Below are 23,591 nucleotides of genomic sequence, written 5' to 3' on the forward strand. Positions count from 1 at the left end.
ATATAGTAACCCAACAAAGCTCACACACATGGACACACGTCCTTTACTCTAATTACTGCAAATGTCAAGTTCAGCCTCACACTATCTTCTTGGCTTTTCGGGATGCACATTTTTTTTGTTTTTTAGATAGGGTGAACATCTCATAATGAAATGTTGCTTAATTAGAGACGAGTCTTGGATTCGTGTGTATTACTCATTTTGCTGTCCGATAATTTATCTGTATGTAATGAATATTTGACTTATACTCATATTTATCATGTGATGCTTACTCCAGCGGTTCAATCCCTCATTATTTTTGTTGTTGTCATTATCATTGTGGTATCTTTTGTTGTCATTGTCATTGTTGTATCTCTTTCCAACAAAAATAATAAGCCATCCTTAGGTTCAGTGGTGTGATATTGTATAATATAACCCGTGATATTGTTTAGTACAACCATTGATATTGTTTATTGTAAGGGGTGATATTGTTTTGTATAACTCGTGATACTCTTTTACTGGACTCAAAGACTCGGATACAATATCACATGTTATAATAAACAATATCACAAACTTAGAAAAAAAAAAAAAAAAAAAAAAAAAAAAAATTATTCATAAAAAAAAAATATTCATAAAAAAAATCGTGATATTTTTGTGTAGAACGTGTGATACATAAGTGGACTCACGGGACTCAAAAAGATAGGGTGGATTCATGTGATCCTAATTCTATATATATATATATATATATATATATATATATATATATATATATATATATATATATATATATATATATATATATATAGGAATGGGATCATGTGAGGATACACTATCTTTTTGAGGATTGAGGATTTCGTTACAATATCATAGGTTGTTCAATACAATATCACAGGTTATTCGATAAAATATCAAAAAAAAAACACCTGTACAGAAAAAAAAAATATAATTTTTTTTTTAAAAAAAAAAAAAAAATTTTTGGCAAAGGTCGGATTTTTCGTGATATTGTATTGAAGAACCTTTGATATTGTATTCACTAATCCTCAATCCTCAAATATTTAGGAGTTCTCAGCGGATCCCGACTCTATATATATATATATATATATATATATATATATATATATATATATATATATATATATATTAAGTTTATCATGCATTCCTCTCGATCTATCATCTTGCTTCTTCTTTGTTTTATTTTATTTAACTTGTTTTACTAGCTAATTAAGCGAATAATACTTAGATAAATAACATAATGATCGATAAAAACACATACATGCAAATGAAATAATTAGAAAAAGAAAATAATGACGATGAAAGACGATGAAACTAACAGTGACGGCGAGATTTACCTGATAATTAGAGAAAGTAAGAGACGATGAAATCAACAGTGACGGCGAGATGATAAAGCGACGATGAGAAAGAGAGAAAGAGACGATGAGAAAGTGTGTGTTTTGTGTTTGTGTTTGTGTTTGTGTTTTGTGTTTGTCAGTGTTTGTGTTTGTGTTTGTGTTTGTGTTAAGGTTTGTGTTTTGTGGTTGTAGCCGATCTGTGTTTGTGTGGTTTATAGTATGGAAAGTATTGACAACGGTTGTTAAACAAAAACCGTTGTTAAAACGTTTTAACAACGGTTGTAAAACAACAACCGTTGTTATATAAGTTTTAACAACGGGTTTCAAAAATAATTGTTGTGATTACTTTTCACTAACTTTGCGCCAATTTTGCGCCAAATTATTTACAACGGTTGTGCATGTTTGACCCGTTGTTAAAACTTATAACAACGGTTATATTACCATACCCGTTGTAATTAATTTTAGTAAAATTCGCGTCATACATTCTACAACGTCTATTGTGATTTTCGTGAATAATCGTTGTTAAAGGGCGTTGTAGTTGCCTGGATTTGTAGTAGTGACGTCGACCCGTTCAGTCAAAGATAAACTAAAATAATTTTTATAAAAATATTAATATTTATTATATAATATATTTGAAAAAATAATTAATAAACTAAACACTGAATATGATTAAAATATTAATATTAAATATACTTTATGTAACACCCCATACTCCAAGTGCCTTACCAGGACCACTCAGGTATAAGGATGCTACCATCTCGGTTACCCGAGGCAATGATAATCATAAGACAATGAAGAAACATAATTTAAATAACAATATAGTTTTAAGTGATTACATGATCAAAACCAAAACTGTTAAACTGAAAATACAAGATCCTCAGACGGTCTACTGCTAAAACTATCAAAGCTATAAAACATCGTCTGACACAGCGGAAGACTTCTAACTGTCACGTGATGACTCATCCCAGCTATCCCATACGCGTCATATGATACCTGCTCAATAACTGCTCACCACCCCCGAATGGATCACCAAAGTTTTTAAAACATTAAACGGGGTCAGTACTAATCACACAATTTATATAATCCAACAACACAACAAACAACACAGCTCAAACGGTCACACACACAATCACACTCACTCCGATCAATCTCCGTCACCGACTGTCCACTGGACCAGCCCTGCCAGTGGGGGACCGCAGCCGTACCCACCAAATCCCCGCTCATCATACCGAGCGATAACCCTGTCCCATTAATGTGCACATCCCCTCCCGTGGCGGGTTCCACGGAGGGCGAAACTAGGGCGTGAAGCCACTCCCGCAAGTGACTCTACTCAGCCGAGAACGCATCTCGAGAACCACAGACAAACAATCACAACCATTAACCAGCAATCAAAACCAACGACCGTCACAATACGAATACGATAATATTCAACAATCACAAAACACCAATAATGCATCATGGGACTAATACTGAGTAGGGAAACCCTACCTGGAACAGCAACACAATCAGACGGTCTCAACAGCTGTATCAAAATTCTTCTTCTACGAATCCTCCTCCTAACATATAATCGCATAATCACTAATTACACAAAACTACCACAAATCCCCAATTCCCAAAATTAGGGTTTAACGAAACTTAATTAAATATAACAAATTCGATACATAGATCTTACCCTCGACGCAAAGATCACAAAGATGTAAAGAACGATGAAATCCGACCTCTCAAGCTCCGGGATTTGTCAATAACACGGATGAATGCGAAGAACGTAACTTGAATCTCTTTTTCAATGTGATGAGGTTTGTAAAAGTGTATTATGAAGTTGACGGAAAGGTTTAAATACTAATCCGTGTTATTAACAAAACTCGACAAAACATCACCCGTAAACCGAGCTACTCGATCGAGTAGCTGAGGTACTCGATCGAGTGCCCCCTTACTCGATCGAGTATCAAGGTTACTCGATCGAGTACCCAGCAGGTCAGAAACTATTTTAAAAACGCAACACACCCTTACTCGACAGAGTAAGGCCTACTCGATAGAGTACCCAGAGGCTCATAAAACCGTAGTATTACAGTCTTCCCTCCTTAAAAAGAACTTCGTCCCCGAAGTTCAACCCATACTCAAAAACAAACATACTAACTCGATCAAGACACAACAACGTAACTAAGAACTCAAAACAAAACTCCAACCAAACATGAACTCGTAACACCAACTCCACTAACTATTCCTACCTTCACAACATGGCTTACGATATCGTATCAACTCCATTATATCTCTCTCGACACTAACTCCATACACTATCAACTACCGTCCACAAACGCTGCTAGCTCCGTAAAATATCATCCACTAGCAAACCCAATATCAAAACACTCATAGACATCAAACGGAATGTTACATTCTATCACCCTTAAAAGGAACTTCGTCCTCGAAGTTTACTCACACTCATAAACATCATCATCCAACTGCCAAGACTATCGAATTCATAATCATCATCATCCAACTGTCAACACTATCGAAATATTCTCACATTGCTAAACATCGAACTACTACAAGCACGGTCATGACCTTTAATAAAATCAAAACAAATATCCGTCCTTTATGCTACACCAACACTCTACTTCCAATTATACTACCATATGCACAACCATCAAAATCTCTTTTATCGCATCCTACTCCTCTTAAGATAAATGTTACGTCCTCGTAACTCACTAATACTAAATCCTAGCTATACCTTCTCATTATCCCCATCACCACCGCATGTCAAAGATAACCACCTATAATCTGAACACTGGCCATGCATAAATCTAAGGCTCTCTTACTTAAACAATTCTCATACTTCAATTCACTCGTCACAACACCTAACTTATACCTCAAAATCTTTAGCTTAACCCAAAACTTCAACACTTCCACATTAGCGCAACATGACACACCTCTCTATATAAACTATATAAAACTCTTATCGCCAAAAGCATAACTCACGATCCACACTTGTTACGTACACTCACACTAGATCCTCAAGTTCCTTTCTTTCATTACCGCAAGACTCATACATAACTTAACACGACACTAATTACCCAACACCCTACACTCACTGTCTCAACAATGGATTATGAACCACCTGCATATATCAGATCATTACCACACATGTTCTACGAATCACTTGCCGTTACCATGTCTACGAAAGCCTTATCTAGAACAAGATCAGAATTACTGTAACAACCTCTCACAACCGTGTCCCATCAACAGAATGTCACTATACCATGACAACAACGAAAACATATACAACTCTATTTCATATCGTACTCTACCCTCATTCCCAAACTTAACCTGGTAAAGAAAACATCAATGATCAAGACAAATGTCTATCTGCACAAACTGAAACTCACAGGAAGCAACATCAAACAAAACAACAATTTATGTGTAACTGGTATGTACTTTCGAAACTCGAATCATAATCATCCCGCCTACTCCACCACAACCGGTGATGGCATCGCAACACCGCCACCAACAGCCACACCGCAGTGCGAAAATACCCGCACCACAACACTATGTACCGTGCCCGGATCACCACCCGAGGCACAACAACCACATCGATAGACATCACAACTGCATACAATTCCCATAAACACCGACTCGTAATAACTTCTCTAGACAAGGAAAACTTACTCAAATCCACTTTACTAAATCACAACGCAATATATTTTATGAATTAAACAGATAATAACCTCATGAATATCATCCCCTTACCATATCAGTTGATTGACATGTATCATGAATATATACAGTATCACCGGTCATGCCGATCACTCAAATTATTACCTTTTTAATCATCATTCAATTAGATTAGCGTACCCAATATGCGTCAGAACATTCAAATAACAACTTTATGATAATCACACCATATCACGTCTTGTGAGGTCAAAATCTCACACAAACATTTATATATATATCATGGACCGTAATCACATCCAACCGTCAATCCCGATCACGTAAGTTACCACTCCACAAAGGTTATCTCGTCACCCGAGCTTAACTCATATGCCCCTCATAACATATTCTCCCATTCGCATATCCATCACCCCCGCCAAATGTAACCATACTATTAATACTCAACTACTAACAACCGCCTCATATAACCACATCTTATACTCTCTCACAACCATACATAGCAACTGTCTCTCCGCAAAATCAACCTCTTTAGAATTGTTACCCTTCTAATATACCATCACCCTTAACCACTAGTCACAAACCATAACACTGCCACTGTCCGGACATCAAACCTCTTACACTCATCTCTAAACATCACGATTTCTTTCCTATCTTTGGTTAACATCCCAAATAACGAACATCGAATCCATCAACAAAATTACCTCAACATTCTTCCCAATACTATTCTTAATTGTGTCATCATCTAATTCTCCACCAAAATCTCATATCATGCAGATATTCTACCAACTTCTTACTCCCTTAATTCCTCGAAACTCATGATTAATCATGTTGTCCTGAAACTTCTGTATAACCATTAACTTACTTACTCTTGATAGTATCATACATCTCGACAATTCCTTACTTTTATGTTACATAACTCCGGTGAACATTTTTCTCAGCTTACTTTTATCCTTCTTTTCTCTTTATACTCAACAATACCATTTAATAGCCCAACTCCTTATTACTTCTATCTAACCCTTTAGTGCACCAATTACCTTCTCATCGCTCCAAAACTCAAATCCCATTATTTTATATCGATATCATCTCACTCTTTCTTACCATGGATCTTCTCTTATTATGCTATCACTCACACTTGCCACTAATCTATCCATAAAATCAACGTTCACTGTTTAAACAATTGTATCTCCTTTGTACCTCTTTAGAAATCAAAATTCATTTCATACCGTTAATTGCCCAAGGAAATCCCACAGTAGTTTCATCTCTTAATAAACCAAATCTCCCAAACTTACTCACTGTGTACAAATCTACCTCGCGACATGTCTCCATAAAGTTCACTGTTTACCACCCTTCTCAACCCCTTTAAAACGAACTTTCACTACATATATCCATAACTCACACGACTCCTAACCATCTCCCTCCATAATTCTTTACACATCTCAAGCTGCCACTATCCACATCCTTACTTTCAATCTTTTTATTCTCACGTTCCTTAGACTCACATCACCCCTTGCCCATATTCACTTGTTTTTACGTTACTCAACACACAATCATATCACTCATCTCATCTCAGAAAACATGCTCTATGTCTCAATTAAGCCATAACGATCTTCCTTTTCTTTTTCCACTATCTATCGCAACCACATATAACTCATGTCCTCCCACCGAACTCATACTCACCACAGGTGTCACTCCTTACATCATAAGATTGGGTAACTTACGCATCAGGATCAACATACATATAAAACAATGCGTAAAGAAGCAAAATAACACCTTTGAATTAAACATAATATGCAACGAAGTCAAAAGATAAGCATATGACCCAAAACAGGGGTCACTAGATCGAGTACAGGCCACTCGATCGAGTAAGGGACTTACTCGATCGAGTAGGTGAAGGTCAGAAGCACGTAAAACAAATCACCAGTGCTACTCGATCGAGTAACTGAGGTACTCGATCGAGTGCCCCCCTACTCGATCGAGTGCCAAGGCTACTCGATCGAGTACCCTACGCAATTCTCAACATTGTCCAGTTTTCGTAAAACAGTCATAACTCACTCGTTTCTTGGTCGATTTGGGCGTGTGACCTATCGTTAGAATCGTAAAAGGACAAGCTATCACCTCCAATTGGAATCACATCAAAATCATTTATGTATCTCAAGATATAACAGTTTAAAGACAACTTTGCTGTAATCAGACGACATAACTATTTGATTTTTACTTCCAAACAACTTAGACAACAACCAAGCAAACAAAACCAATCCAAAACTCATAAAACCTGTATTCCTAGTCATATGTTACTATCTTCAAAAGCCAAGCAACAAATAACTCGATGCACATATATCATTCAACTTACCAATCACATATTACCCACATGTTTTTATTATATAACTTTACGTAAACAAAATTACAATTATATGACATCAAGTATCATATTCACATGTTACTAGCATAACAAAATTATAACATCTCTTCCATCATACAAAATGCTTTAAAAAAAAATTAAAAAAAAAATATCATATTATCATGCAACAATTATCATCTTTTTCCACCAATTATTCATGCTCTTACTCAAACTTTCAGCTATATAAACTCGTACAACACTAGCAACAACATATATGTATACATAACTCTATGTATAACTCAAATCAAACAAATTTTCCTCCCGTATCTCTATAATGTCATATCGTAAAACAACTATCATGCTTTCAATCAATAACTTACGAAATCACATCATCACCATCTTTTCTACACATTCCCCATTCTCCACATACATACATCCACTGATTTATGCCACACATCACCATATAGGTACACAATTCACAAGATAAACACATAGCGATCCCGACTCATATCCCATGGTGACCGGTTCAAAATTGTAGGGCGAGTTCGCGACTTTAGGACGTCTCCCAAGTCTTTGCATTAGCTCCTACAACCTTTACCTCGGGTTCATTTTAATTGACTCCCTATATTCATTAAATTCATTGGTTACAGGTTTCAGGATCGTCGCTCTGATACCATTTGTAACACCCCCATACTCCAAGTGCCTTACCAGGACCACTCAGGTATAAGGATGCTACCATCTCGGTTACCCGAGGCAATGATAATCATAAGACAATGAAGAAACATAATTTAAATAACAATATAGTTTTAAGTGATTACATGATCAAAACCAAAACTGTTAAACTGAAAATACAAGATCCTCAGACGGTCTACTGCTAAAACTATCAAAGCTATAAAACATCGTCTGACACAGCGGAAGACTTCTAACTGTCATGTGATGACTCATCCCAGTATCCCATACGCGTCATATGATACCTGCTCAATAACTGCTCACCACCCCCGAATGGATCACCACAGTTTTTAAAACATTAAACGGGGTCAGTACTAATCACACAATTTATATAATCCAACAACACAACAAACAACACAGCTCAAACGGTCACACACACAATCACACCCACTCCGATCAATCTCCGTCACCGACTGTCCACTGGACCAGCCCTGCCAGTGGGGGACCGCAGCCGTACCCACCAAATCCCCGCTCATCATACCGAGCGATAACCCTGTCCCATTAATGTGCACATCCCCTCCCGTGGCGGGTTCCACGGAGGGCGAAACTAGGGCGTGAAGCCACTCCCGCAAGTGACTCCACTCAGCCGAGAACGCATCTCGAGAACCACAAACAAACAATCACAACCATTAACCAGCAATCAAAACCAACGACCGTCACAATACGAATACGATAATATTCAACAATCACATAACACCAATAATGCATCATGGGACTAATACCGAGTAGGGAAACCCTACCTGGAACAGCAACACAATCAGACGGTCTCAACAGTTGTATCAAAATTCCTCTTCTACGAATCCTCCTCCTAACATATAATCGCATAATCACTAATTACACAAAACTACCACAAATCCCCAATTCCCAAAATTAGGGTTTAACGAAACTTAATTAAATATAACAAATTCGATACATAGATCTTACCCTCGACGCAAGGATCACAAAGATGTAAAGAACGATGAAATCCGACCTCTCAAGCTCCGGGATTTGTCAATAACACGGATGAATGCGAAGAACGTAACTTGAATCTCTTTTTCAATGTGATGAGGTTTGTAAAAGTGTATTATGAAGTTGACGGAAAGGTTTAAATACTAATCCGTGTTATTAACAAAACCCGACAAAACATCACCCGTAAACCGAGCTACTCGATCGAGTAGCTGAGGTACTCGATCGAGTGCCCCCTTACTCGATCGAGTATCAAGGTTACTCGATCGAGTACCCAATAGGTCAAAAACTATTTTAAAAACGCAACACACCCTTACTCGACAGAGTAAGGCCTACTCGATAGAGTACCCAGAGGCTCATAAAACCGTAGTATTACACTTTAGTTTTTAAAAAATATTTTTCCGATCTATAAAATGCGTTAGATACTAATTGTTGACCCGCATTTTGCCCCTAATAACCCGACCCATAACCGTATTACTCGACCCGTATTTGAACCCACTGTACCCGACCTGTATGTTCTGACCCGCCCAACCCGTTTGAGATCTATAGACAACATAAAGGATATATAACCCCACTTAAATGGTGTAAAAAATTATCGGGAAAATAATATCAAATGAAGCCCGACCTTCTACCCTTGTATACACATTAAAAAGTGATCGGAAAATAATAATAATAATAATAATGCTTGCAAATTGTATTCATAAATTATAGGTTAAGACAACCTCAACTATGAAACTGTCCATTTTTGTTAATTAAAAAAACGTTCAGTTTTATTATTAAATTAATAAAAAAAATGTCTTTTTTATTTAATAAGTAAAAAATTATAAAATAAGAAAGTCTCACATCATGAGACGATCCATTTTTATAAAAAAAAATCATTTAATGCTAACAAATAAGTTGTCTTTCCACATTATAGAACCGTCTCACAGTATAAGACCGTCTTAATTTAATAATTAATGACAACCACAATAGCTAATGGAATATTTTTTTCTTACCATTACTGTAGTTTGTAGATTTAACATAGTTAGGAGTACGTTTGTTTTTGGGAAAAGTACCATCAATATAGAAATTTAAAATATATTCCGTAATTTCGGTTATAAATCAGTTTTAGAATCATATATTCCGTAACTTTGCTTATATAAATATATTTCGTAATTTTGCTTGAAAGAATATCATATAGCTATAGACCTGTAATAAATTAGTTTATAATCTATTTTTGCTTAGATATTATATTTATATTTATTATTTAATTTATACGGAGTATGTTTTTATACTACTCAAAAGATTATATGGTTTTTAAAGATATATTGTGTAAGAATTTATATGTTTTTTAATTTTTAATTTTAAAGATATATTGTGTAAGGATGGAAGAGGTTTTCAAAATATATATGAAATATACACCGAAATATATATATATATATAGGATATATCCCATATTTGCCTACATATCATATTTGTCAGGATATCATATGTTAATTTTACCATAGGCTGTCATCTCATCTTTGCTAGTTTATTATGCTACCATGTCAGCAGCAAAATTAGAGGATTAATATACAGACTAGGTTTAAACCCGTGAAATTCACGGGGCTATTTTTAAAATTTTAAATGAATATATATAGTTACAACGAAGATAAAATCACTTACGGAGTAATTAATTTTGAATTATTAACCATAGATGAGCTATCATCAATCATCATATATTGTGTCCATAGTATTAGTTAGACTTGCAATAAAATTATTACATATACTTAAAATGAGTGTAACTGTGTAAAACAAATGGTTGCACGACTCGGTTAATAAAAAAAAATTCAAAAGTTGGCTTAATAACTTACATTTGATTTTATTGGCTAAAAAAATACATATATCAAACAACAGTTATCCCGTGAGAGAGTCTGGTCCTGTGAGATAATCCAATTTTATAAAATGAGAACTCATTTACTATATTAAATAAATAGTTTTCTTAATAATATGGATCATCTTACAATGTAAAATTGTCTAACAGTATAATTTATGTACATTAAATACGTAAGAAAATACATAACATTAAGAGAACAAAATATTGTTCCGCTACATAAAACAAACATGAGAAAATAATTTAAGACAAAAAACTCTTATCAAACCCGAAAAATAAAACCCGGACGTGAAGAACACGAGTATAGCAAAAAGCTCTTATCTACCTACCAAACTCAGCCTCACAAAGATGGGAATTGCAAAACCCATAAACAAAGGAGACCATCGGTTCCTATTACCATCAAATGCCATTGTCAATCATAAATAAACATCACCAAAACAAAGCTAAGCTTGAATTTATCTTTGTCATTTTCTATTTTTAGAAACTTTTAGAAATTAGAATTGATTCATCTTTACTTACAAAAGGTTTGCAACTGAAAGTCCCCCCTTTTTTTTTTTTGTAAATTGGTGAACGATGGAGATGGAGATGGAGATTAGGGTTTGAAGTGAAATTTATACTGATTCTTATAGGTTTCCTTGAGAACTAATTGCGTTATTTTAGGGAGGAGAACTTTTGGTCAATTATTTTAGGGGTATATATAAAAGCCTAAATTGTCGATTACACCCTAATATGTTACAAAACTTGAAAATTACCCCCTAATAACTTTTTTTTTTAAACTTACCCCCTAATATGTCTTTTTTCTTCAATATCAACACCAGAATTAGATTCCGGTGACAAACTCTGGTGAACTTGTTCTATTCTGTTCAAAAGAGATGTTACTTGACTATTATACTCTTCTATTATGTATCCCAATTCACTCTTTACCATTCATCCTTTTTCTTTTCATTTTCTCTGTTATTCTTCTTCTTCTCTCTCTCCCTTCTCATCCTTCTATATTAAGTTTACCCAACAATGTCTTCCCCTTCCGATTGCTTGTACAACAATAAATTTGAAAGACCCTAATTAGGCTATTGTGGTAAAGAAGTGAAGCGGCTAACCTCTTGGACGAACAAGGACCCTGGAAGAATAAATTGAAGATGAACGGTGAAAGCCTTGGTGATGAATAGTGAAAGTGTCGGGTAAAAACAATGGTTAAATTAGGATTAAGTTTGAATGGGGAACGGATATAAGGCAAGAGCATATCGAACCAAAAAACCCTTCTCTTACTGGAAAAAAACTAAAAGTGTTGATATTGAAGAAAAAAAGACATATTAGGGGGTAAGTTTTAAAAAAAAAGTTATTAGGGGGTAATTTTCAAGTTTTGTAACATATTAGGGTGTAATCAACAATTTGAGCTATATAAAATGTAAAAAGATAATTGTCATATTCCTCCTCGTATTAGTTACTCCTATTGATTTGTGCTTCAGCTTTTATAGTGATGGAATATGGAATATTCCATGGATATTCCACAAATGATTTCATTCCATATATCATCTCATTGATTTCACAATCTTAGTTAGGTGTATATAGAGTATAATTTATTTACTTTTTTAAAAAATAATAATTATTTCGGTTTTATTTTTTAAAGGGCTCTTATTAACTGCCGCATAGGATTGTGCTTGATAATTAAGATGCCAAGTCAGCATCTTTGGCAACTGATGATAGATACCTTTACCATAATTACAATACAAAAACTTGACTCCGTACCATTAAGATGAAAATAAAGGCAACAAGAGTACGTAGAATTTTTTTAGCCTCCTATTGTTTATTTGAGTGCGCTTGATTATATTAATTCTTCTTTTATCCTCTTGAGCTTCTGTTTTGAATTGTAGCTAATAGTTTACAAAACGACATCCTTGCGAACCTGGAAATCACATGCAAAATATATTTAGTTGGCAACGTACTTGCATAATCTTATACTCCATATACCATAATGATTTTGTGTATACACATTACACAATATGTTTTATTATTGTAGTCATCCTTCATTAGTTCGTATCTATTCTTATGGCGTATGTAAGCTTATTAGTACAATGTCGAACATTTTTAAGTTAAAATTTAGGCTAAAAGTAGTTTCTGAATTTTAACACATATTTGAAGAAGGATCGAGTTATTTAAAACAAACTGCCCAAGTGTTCAATATTAGTGTAATTCAACTTTAATTTGTTCTCTGACTCTCATTTTTATTGACTTAAATGGTTAAATGGATTAATTAAAGGGAGTTTAACTTATAACTTACTTGGATCAACAGTGACAAGAATAGCAGTGCCACCAAAGGAGCAAGTTCCACCAGCAGCTTTAGTTCTTTGCCAAAAACTATTGAAAGCATAAGATGCATGTGCCAATAGTGTATTTGGTGCAAAACATTGACCATTTGGCTGTATTGGATCACAATCAGCTCCTGATCCACATGCATAATTCATTGCCTCTTGAATAATTGGGTCAGGCACTGAGGGTTTAGCCACACACCAAACACCTGGCCCACGACTTCCGGTACTAATAGATGGTGGAGGCGGCACCGTTGGGGGTGGATACACTACTGGTGGCTCAAACACTGGTGGGCTTGGCTCAAACCCAATTGGAGTAGGTACGTATTCTGGTGGGCTTGGCTCAAACCCAATTGGAGACGGTACGTATTCCGGTGGGCTTGGTACATTGCCACTAGGTGGACTTGGTTCATAATTAGGAGGGTTAGTAATAGGGGTTAATGGGCTAGGAGTCGACACCGGTGGACTCAAAAGAGTATCTGGTGGGCTTGGAGGTGGGCTTGATGTAGGAATTGGGCTGTATTCAATTGGACTGGGTGTTGACCCACCAAGGCTTGGAGGTGGTGGGTACACACAATATGGAGGATTGTTGTTATTGTTGTTACTGTTAGGTAAAGATATCGGTGCTAACGAATCGTAAGGTGATAAAGTTAATGGAGAGTTTATGTAAGGTTGTAAGTTTGAAGTATCCTTAACGGATGCGTCCATTAGCATGTTTAAGCTTTTTGCCATTTCTAAAATTTTGAGGTGCTTCATGTTTTGAGTAGCCTTTGAAAGTGAGATATCATCATTGGAAAGTCGCAATGTCCTTGCATCTGTTTTGCATTGAGAATTGAGATAAAGTGTAACTTGATTAAGCTTGATATAAGATATAATCGATAAATACAAGATGTACTCGTACAAGTAAAACTTGGAAAAATAACATAATGCCTAGCAAGTACCAACATCACTATATAACGTTATCTCATTTTCTTGTTTAAAATAATACGAACACAAAACAAAAAAAGTCGTTTAAGAAAATATGAAAATAGTAGACGTACCACAATAAGTGAAGAATAAGACGGTGGCTACAACGACGACAAAGCGAAGTCTCATAACCTTGAGTTTCGTAGAAATGCTTGTTGCCATGTCTTCTTCGTCACCATACACCATAAGACACTCCTCACTTAGTTAATATTTGAGCACTTAGTGATTAGTAGTATACACGTAAACAAAATTAAAAGATGTATATATACTTGATACTTAAAACTTAGTTTTCTTATAAAAGAGAGATTATTATTCCTTAGCAAACTACTGAAGATGTATTAATCAAGAAATTCTCTATTTACATGTCCTTATATTTTTTAAGTGTCTAAGTTTATTATTATGTCTTGGGATATATTCTTAGCTTGATACTTGCAAAATGGTTAAAAGTTGCAAGTTTTGCTCCTTTTATTTTGCTTGTTCCTTACTCAAAATTAACTAAAAAGCTATGATCTCCACCTAAACAACCTAAAAATTATTTAATTTGTAATAAGGATTTTAGGCTGATAAAAGCGATTAATGTGCTGCTAATAAAAGATTACTCTAAAAAAATTTGGTTTGCAAGATTATGCTTTTCTTTTGGTTGTGTTTTACGTTTTACAGTTTTTTCTTTTTGTTTTTAGTATTGATTTGCTGAAATGGGTTGAGTCAAGATGGTCAAGGTAAGTACAACATGAAAAATTAAGGGTACACATAAATTCACGGGAACAATAGACTAATCCACGGGATTTATGCATAATATATCAAGGCTACTCTTTTAAATGGGCTGCAAGATTCTTTGATGGGACCCACAACACAACTAGTAAGGGTATGATGCTTAGACCATCCCCAAGCAAGGTCAATTGTTAGGTCATGACCTTGCTTGGTCACACTAATTACCACTTAACACAAAAATTAGGATGACCTTTGGAGCTAAAAGGTCAATTTGTGACCTTTACCAACCAAATTGACCTTCCTCATGACCTCCTTCATGACCTAGTGAAAATGAGGTGTTCTATTTTTATTGGGTAGGAGCAAAAGTAGTAGGATGAGAGAGAGTTTATTTAGGGAGAATAAATGATAAATGATTGGAAAAGTGGAAAATTTTGGGAAAATGGAAAATAATTAAGAGTAAAGTATAAATGGTGACCTAATTAGCATGACCATTGCTTGGGGAGAATTCCCGTGGCCCAGATAATTTGCTCCGTGAATTTGTGGCTACCCAAAATTAATGATGGAAGGAGTTCATTATAAAATTTGTATAACAAAAACAAGGGTATAAACATTTCTGATAGATGAACCAACTCAACCAAAACCTTAAGGTGATGGTTGAGGCCCAACTATTATAAATATTCCTAGGAGTTTTTGAGGTTGCCAGGATTTGAACCCGTGACCTTCGGTCACACTGGCTCTGATACCATGATAGATTAACCAACTCAACCAAAACCTTAAGGTGATGGTTGAGGCCCAACTATTATAAATATTCCTATTAATTTCTTTGCAACTAGGAATGATAATTTCTTTCGAAATAATGCTAATAAAGAAATTATTGGCCACAAAATTAATCTTATTCACACAAAATAATCATAATTCAGAGAAAATCGTAGAGAGAGAAAATGCTCTAAAAGCCGTCATTTCTAAATTGAATTTACATTATTTTTTGTTCTCTAATAGCTAGGAAATCCACACAAAAGTTACAATCCAATCATTATAGTACTTCTAAGACTAAGGAAACTGCATCTAGAATAATTGCTGAGAAGGAGAAAGTGCTTGGGAGACCTGATGTGGATGAGACTCGTAAGCATAGGAGCCTACATGACATAAATGGTATTCCAGACTTGGATATTGATGATGATTTAGTAGAGGATGTTGAGGAGAGTGACCAAGATCTGAGTGAGAAAGAGGAAGATGAGGTCTGGTACCAACGGCATGGAAGGAAGGTCATGAAAATTATTGAAGATGATCCAGTTAACTTGCTCCAATTGACTGAAGAGGATGTCCATGAAGAGTTAGCATATTGGTAACAGGCTGTTTATGGCTTTATAGTTGAAGCAAATCCTTCATGGCAGGTACTTGAAGGTTTCCTGAAAAGAATATGGAATAAATAATATACAATTGATAATCTTTCTTTTCTACCAAATGGCGTCTTTCTGACTAGATTTCAAACAGAAGAAATGAAACAGGCTGTCTTGCAAAGTGGCCATATTCTCTTTGATAACAAGCCTTTGGTGATAAAGGAATGGAAGCCTGATAAAGAAGTGGCTAAGGAAGAGGTCAAAAACGTACCTGCAACCGTTCATTCACTAAAAAAGAATGACATTTAGAGTGGATAGTTCACTAAAAAGAATGACATATTTAGTGGAGAGTAACTCAGGGTTCTCTCATCCAAATTACATCATAATTGAACAATAAAGTAAGAAGCAAATAAACAACTTAACATGTAAATCAGTTGAGAATATAAGTAAAGAATACGCGATAAAAGATATAACAATGTTATACCATGCCAAGAAAGCAAGAAATACACGCATGTGATCATAATCGATAACACAACTTATAATAGTCACACCATGTAACATAGATAACAATATGAAAACAACATAATACTTGTGAATGAAAAACCGTAGTCATTTCCTTTGAAAACATTTTCTAGCTTGACATACAATGCATGAGACATGACTAACTAATGTACATGCATATTTAAGGCTTGCATTCACCATAAGTATCGATGAGAACATCAATTCCGCCAATCATACCGATACAAGGAGGCTTGCATCTCACCTCCTAGTGCTCAGTAGGATCAAACCACTCTCACGGTAAATGACACGTACAAAGAGAACATAACTAAAGACACAAGACTCAATCCTCCCAGTAGGACGGCGATTATAATATGGTCTTATTCTAAACCCGGTGACGGACTCTTGAGATAAACATACCCAAATTCGACAAACGATAACAACCTATGTAACACCCCTAATTTCCATAATATAATTCTATAATTTTATTTTCCCATATTTTATATTTTATTTTCCGGGAAAATATCCGTCTCTTGTCTTTTGGGCTCGTTGGGCTCGAAAACGATGAAGACCCGCTCCTTCCTTGGGTCTCACGTGTTTCTTGGTGTAGATGGGTAAGTTTTGGGCCTAAACCTAGAATAAACCCATGAGCTTCTCTATAAATATGAGGGAAAACCAAACCCTTGCTTTTCTTTTCTCATAATTCTCACAAAACTCTAAACCTAATTTCTCTCCTCCTCCTTCCTCCCTTGTGTCGCGCGTCCCTCGCCTAGGGTTTCGTGTCGTTCTTCCTCTCTTCCTCCTTCCTTCATCATCTTTCGTGCTTAGATCGATCCTACTTCTTGGATTTATCTATCTTCTTCGTAAGTTTTATGTTTTCGCGTAGTTTTTATAGTTTTATAGTTTTTATATATATTAGTATATTTATTAGTTTCGTTATCTTTGGCACGTGGATGATTTTAATAAAGGCGTGGAAGTTACACCTGGAGAAGACGTTTATATCGTTGAAGACGATCTTTAGGGTTATTTGCTTAATAAGGTAACTAGGTGTTTTCTTTTAATTGTGTTTATGCCAATTGATGTAATTAATATGATTTAATGAATGTTTTGCATGATTAGTACATGTTTGATTGTTTATTATCATGTTAATTATATTTTCTCATGTTTGTATATGTTTCAATGCATTAATTATATGTCGTATGTTGCTTATATGATTATTATGGGTGTCATGAGCGTAATTAGGGTTTCCGAATCAAACCCTAGTGGCGCCATGATAGGCGGCCAAGGGTTCTCTCCAAAGTTATAGCTAAAGCTAGTGTAACCTTGATGATGATTCAAGTGTTATAGCTGAAGTTAGTACAACTTTGGGTTGTTACTCTAGTTATGGCTGAGGCAACTATAACATTGAAGTACGAGATAAGGTTATAGCTGGAACTAACGTACCCTGAGATTTATGGCTCAAGGTTATGGTTAAAACAAGTATAACTTTGAGTTTCGTGTCAAGGTTATAGTTGAGGTAAGTATAACTTCAGGTTATATATGTTGAAGTTATAGTCGAGGTTACTATAACCTCGCATCCAGAGTTTATGTTATGGTTAGGGTTACTATAACATTGCAGGGTTAATGTTAAAGTTATAGCTGAAGTTACAATAACATTGGTTGCTTATACTTGTTTCATATGTTGTATTCGACGTGTTATGTCCTTGTGTTGCATATGTATTTGGTTACTCGTGTTCATATGATAGGTAGGATGGTCAGTTATACTATCCTATGAGTTGAGTCGTGATGTTGTTCACGCATGTTAGTACAGTCAGTTATACTGTGCATTTGTTTGTTGGCTGGTTTGAATAGATGACGGTAGTATCAGTTATATACTATCGGAATGAACTAACGCCACCCGTTGATGCGGGATTTATTTTGGTCTATGTTCGGGGGTGGCCAGATTCGTCAGTTATACGTTCTGGGTCCCGAGTGTCGTTCGGTGTACCGTTATTGCATCGAGAGGTCTGGCCAGATCTTAGGCATATAGGCAGTGGTGATACGCTATACATAGTACCGTGGAGGCAGTGGTGATACGCTCCACACCGATGGAGGCAGTGGTGATACGCTCCGTCAGTCAGAGGCAGTGGTGATACACTCTAACAAGTTAGAGGCAGTGGTGATACGCTCTAACGGGCGTTCGTTCTATTCGTTATGCTTTGTTGCTAGCTTTGTGCCTTCTGTTGCTGTGGATTGTGTGTTACCGTATTCGCTATGCTTTGATGCTAGCATTGTGCCTTAAGTTGTTAGGGGTCGTGTGCTACAATGGTTATTAGTGTACATGGTCTAGTTCTTGCGTATGGTTTAGGTTTGCATGATTCCGTTTAAGATTGATAAGTCATGGTAAGCTTTGTTAGGTTTTTCATGAGTATAGATGATCTCACATGCTTACTGGTTTTACATTTCATTTGTTAATGATTGTTGATTATATTCAATTGTTGTAAACATGACTGGGAGAGCATCTAGTTACTCCCGACTGATTGTCGACCCTCATTCTCAGGTTGAACGCTTGTTGCTGACTTGTTGATGCTTGCTTGGGGAATGTGCGAAGCGAGCTTAATAATAAATTAGGAGTTTGTTTTCATGTTATGAGAACCTTCGAATAATGTATTAGTTGTTTTGGATTTAGTAGCGAACCGGATTGGCCAAGTGTTTCCGCCACCTTGACCCTTTTATCAGTATCGTACTATCATATTTAATTTATATAAGGTTTTTCCTTTGTTTTATAATCCGGGTTGTTAAAGTTGGTATCAGAGCGAACACGCTCCCAACTCTCGCTTAGTTGATGACTAAAATAAATGACCTAGTTAATGAGTGAGAGTAAATGGGGTAGAAACGAATAGGATTAGTTGGTTTTCTTATGTTTGTAAAGTGTATGAGTAGTTGTTTGGAGTGGTACTTAGGTTCTACCACTTATAATGAGATTTCGTTCTTGCAGATGGTGCGTAACGCGAATGGTGAGACCGATGCTGACCGTATAAGGAGACTAGAGGCCGCTTTGGCATCTATGGCCGAAGGTTTCACCTACCACCTCAACAACAACAACAACAACCATCCGCAACCGACTGTGTTTGATCGTTTTGCTCGTCACCGTCCTCCGACTTATGATGGTGCGAATGATCCTACTGCTTTGGAGGCTTGGATTCGAGAGATCGAGAAGTTGTTCCTCGCTACTGGATGTCCTGAGGATCTGAAGGTGGATATCGCCACCTATTATCTGAAGGACGAGGCCGACATCTGGTGGACTCTTGCTAGAGCTGGTCTTGAAGTTCAACCAGAATATGGTTGGGCTGTTTTCTCTGAAGCGCTGAAGAAGAGGTTCTATCCTGAGGAGATGCGTTGGCAGAAGGAGCAGGAGTTCCTTCGTCTGCAACAAGGTTCCATGACCGTCGAGGAGTACACCAACAAGTTCGTAAAGCTGTCACGTTTCGTTACTTCTGTAGCTATGGACGAGATTTCGAGGACTCGTCGCTATGAGAAGAATCTAGCTCCTAAGGTCCGGACTGCTATGTCGGGAATTCCTTCAACTTCTTTTCAGCAGGCTTATGATCGTGCTCTTAACATTTATGATTCAGTTCTTGCTACCGAGGCTGAGGAGAGTGCAAAGAGTAAGTTCGTGAAGAGGCCTTATGTTGCGCCTAGTTCCTCCCAGAAGAAGCAGAAGTTCGAAGCTCGTTCGTATGCTCCGCGTGATCAGGGACAAGCTAAGAAGGATATGGTTTGCTTCAAGTGTGGAAAGACTTACCACCCGGGTAAGTATTGTGAGACTGGTAATCCGATTACTTGCTTCACCTGTAAAGCTCCGGGACACAAGGCTGTTGATTGCCCCCAGAAGCCAAAGTTTGATGCTCCTAAGGCTGATGCTCCGAAAGCTGGACGCGTGTTTGTGATGAGTCGTGCTGAAGCAGATGCTAATCCAGATGTGGTTACGGGTACCTTTCTCGTTCACTCTTTATCTGCTTTTGTTCTTTTTGATACGGGTGCATCGATGTCTTTTGTATTTGAATCCTTTTCCGTCCGTGCTGGACTCTCTTCTTCATCATCCGTTCATACCTCCATATCCCTTCCTACGGGTGAGATTGTTTCTTGCTCCGTTCTTTTCAAGGACGTACCTGTCAGTATCGCAGGGGCGATCCTTCCTGCCGATCTCGTCCAATTCAAACTCGGAGAGTTTGATGTGATTTTGGGTATGGATTGGTTATCTCGCTATGACGCTAGGTTCCTATGTCGTGATCACAAGATCGTGCTTAAGAGTCCTACAGGTTCGAGGGTTTCTTATCAGGGTGTTAGGGTTACACCTACGGTCAAGTGGGTTTCTGCTATGAAGATGGTTAACATGGGTAGAAAGGGTTATCAGATCTATTTGTGCTATGTTCAGGGTGTTTCTGTTGAGCCTAAGTTAGAGGATATCCCTGTGGTTAAGGAGTTTCCGATGTCTTTCCTGAGGATCTACCTGGTATTCCTCCTGAGCGAGATATAGAGTTCTCGATTGAGTTGCTACCTGCAACTGGTCCCATTTCGAAAGCTCCATATCGTATGGCACCAGCTGAGTTACAAGAACTCAAGAAGCAACTTGAGGAGATGATCGATAAGGGTTTTATCCGACCTAGTGCTTCGCCGTGGGGTGCTCCTGTTTTGTTCGTCAAGAAGAAGGATGGTAGTATGCGGTTGTGCATTGACTACCGTGAGCTGAATAAGGTTACAATGAAGAATAGGTATCCTTTGCCAAGGGTCGAGGACTTGTTTGATCAGCTTCGTGGTGCTAGTGTGTTCTCGAAGATCGATCTGAGGTTAGGCTACCATCAGATTCCAGTTAGGAATGAGGATATTCCTAAGACTGCCTTTCATTCGAGGTATGGCCACTATGAGTTCGTGGTGATGCCGTTTGGGTTGACGAATGCACCTGCCGTTTTCATGGATCAGAGGAACCGCATTTTTAGTGAGTATTTGGATAAGTGTGGCGTGGTGTTCATAGACGACATACTGATTTACTCAAGGGATGAGGCTGAACACGAGAGTCACCTTCGTGTTATATTGGAGACTCTGCGTAAGCAGAAATGGTATGATAAGTTCTCAAAGTGCGAGTTTTGGTTAAAGGAAGTTACCTTCTTGGGTCATGTAATATCTGGCGATGGGGTTATGGTTGATCCGTCGAAGATTCGAGTTGTGGTCGATTGGGAAAGTCCAAAGAATGTGAACGAGGTTCGGAGTTTTCTTGGTCTAGCTGGGTATTATCGTCGGTTTGTTCATGAATTCTCTAAGATCGCGAGACCGATGACTCAGTTAATGAAGAAGGAATCCAAGTTCATTTGGACTGAGGCGTGTGAAGCTGCTTTCCAGGAGTTGAAGAAAAGGTTGACTACCGCTCCTGTGTTGACTCTACCAGAAGAGGGCGTTGAGTTCGATGTTTTCTGCGATGCATCAAAGTTTGGGTTGGGTTGTGTCCTGATGCAGAAGGGTAAAGTTGTAGATTATGCTTCCCGTCAGTTGAAAGTTCACGAGACGAACTATCCGACTCACGATCTTGAGTTAGCAGCAGTGGTGTTTGCACTTAAGTTGTGGCGACACTACTTGTATGGGGTCTCTTGCAACTTTTATACGGATCATAAGAGCTTGAAGTATATCTTCACTCAGAGAGATCTTAACATGAGGCAGACACGTTGGTTGGAGCTGCTTAACGACTACAAGATTGAGCTACAGTATCATGAGGGTAAGGCAAACGTGGTTGCCGATGCTTTGAGTCGCAAGGTGTGTCATGCTATGAGATCTGTGTTGGTGTTACCTGAGGACTTAAGTCGAGAGTTCCAGAAGATGAGCCTTGAGGTAGTCCTTCCTGGTACTTTAGATTTGAGTGCGATGGTTGCTGAACCCGAGATCCTTCATGAGATCCGAGTTAAGCAAAGAGAGGATGAATACTTAGAAGGAGTTCGAGTCGCTATAAGCGAAGGGCGCGCCAGAGACTTTGACGTTGGACCTGATGATGGTCTACGATTCCATGGTCGTTGGTGTGTGCCTAGCTGTGAGGTCTTAAAATGTAAGATTCTCAAAGAGGCTCATAGTACTCCCTATTCGGTTCATCCTGGTGGTGATAAGATGTATAAGGATCTGAAGCTAAAGTTTTGGTGGCGGGTATGAAGAAAGAGATCGCCGAGTTTGTGAGTCGTTGCCTGATCTGTCAGAAGGTCAAGTTCGAACATCAGAGACCTGGTGGTCTACTGCAACCTTTGGAGATTCCCACCTGGAAATGGGATTCGATTTCGATGGACTTCGTTATGGGTTTGCCGAGGTCACCGAGAGGAATGAATGCGATTCGGGTCGTGGTTGATCGTTTGATTAAGGTCGCGCATTTCATTCCGATGAAGGAGACTTGGAGTCTCGAGGAACTAGCGAATGCTTATCAGCGTGAGATCATTCGTCTTTATGGGGTTCCTAAGGATATCATATCTGACCGTGATCCGAGGTTTTGTTCTCAGTTTTGGAAGAAGCTTCAGTTGGCTTTGGGTAGTGAGCTTAAGATGAGTACGGCTTTTCATGCTGCAACTGATGGTCAGACTGAGCGTACGATTCAGACGCTTGAGGATATGTTGCGAGCTTGTGCTTTGGAGTTCCAAGTTAGTTGGGAGAATAGCTTGCCGCTTGTGGAGTTCTCCTACAACAACAGTTACCAAGCTAGTATTCAGATGGCTCCATTTGAGGCACTTTATGGAAGAAAGTGTCGTAGTCCTTTGTGTTGGGACGATTCTAGTGAGGCTGTCGTTCTTGGTCCAGAGTTGGTTCAGGAATCGATTGAGCAAGTGAGGTTGATCCGCGAGAAGCTTAAGGCAGCCCAGGATCGACAGAAGACGTATGCAGACTTGCTGCGTAGGCCGGTTGAGT

At 37.5% G+C, this 23,591-nt stretch overlaps 1 protein-coding gene across 1 annotated transcript; it reads right to left on the minus strand.

The window, feature by feature from the left end:
- Positions 1-12,431: 12,431 nt before the first annotated feature.
- Positions 12,432-14,356, minus strand: LOC141646087 (uncharacterized). Its single transcript, XM_074454156.1, has 3 exons — positions 14,202-14,356; positions 13,134-13,976; positions 12,432-12,758 (listed from the first exon to the last, which is right to left on the minus strand). Exons 1-3 carry the CDS (start codon positions 14,311-14,313, stop codon positions 12,727-12,729), a joined length of 987 nt encoding a protein of 328 aa, XP_074310257.1. The 5' UTR covers positions 14,314-14,356; the 3' UTR covers positions 12,432-12,726.
- Between the last annotated feature and the right edge of the window lie 9,235 nt (positions 14,357-23,591).

This window comes from Silene latifolia, chromosome 3, assembly GCF_048544455.1.
Source record: "Silene latifolia isolate original U9 population chromosome 3, ASM4854445v1, whole genome shotgun sequence".
NCBI lineage: Eukaryota > Viridiplantae > Streptophyta > Magnoliopsida > Caryophyllales > Caryophyllaceae > Silene > Silene latifolia.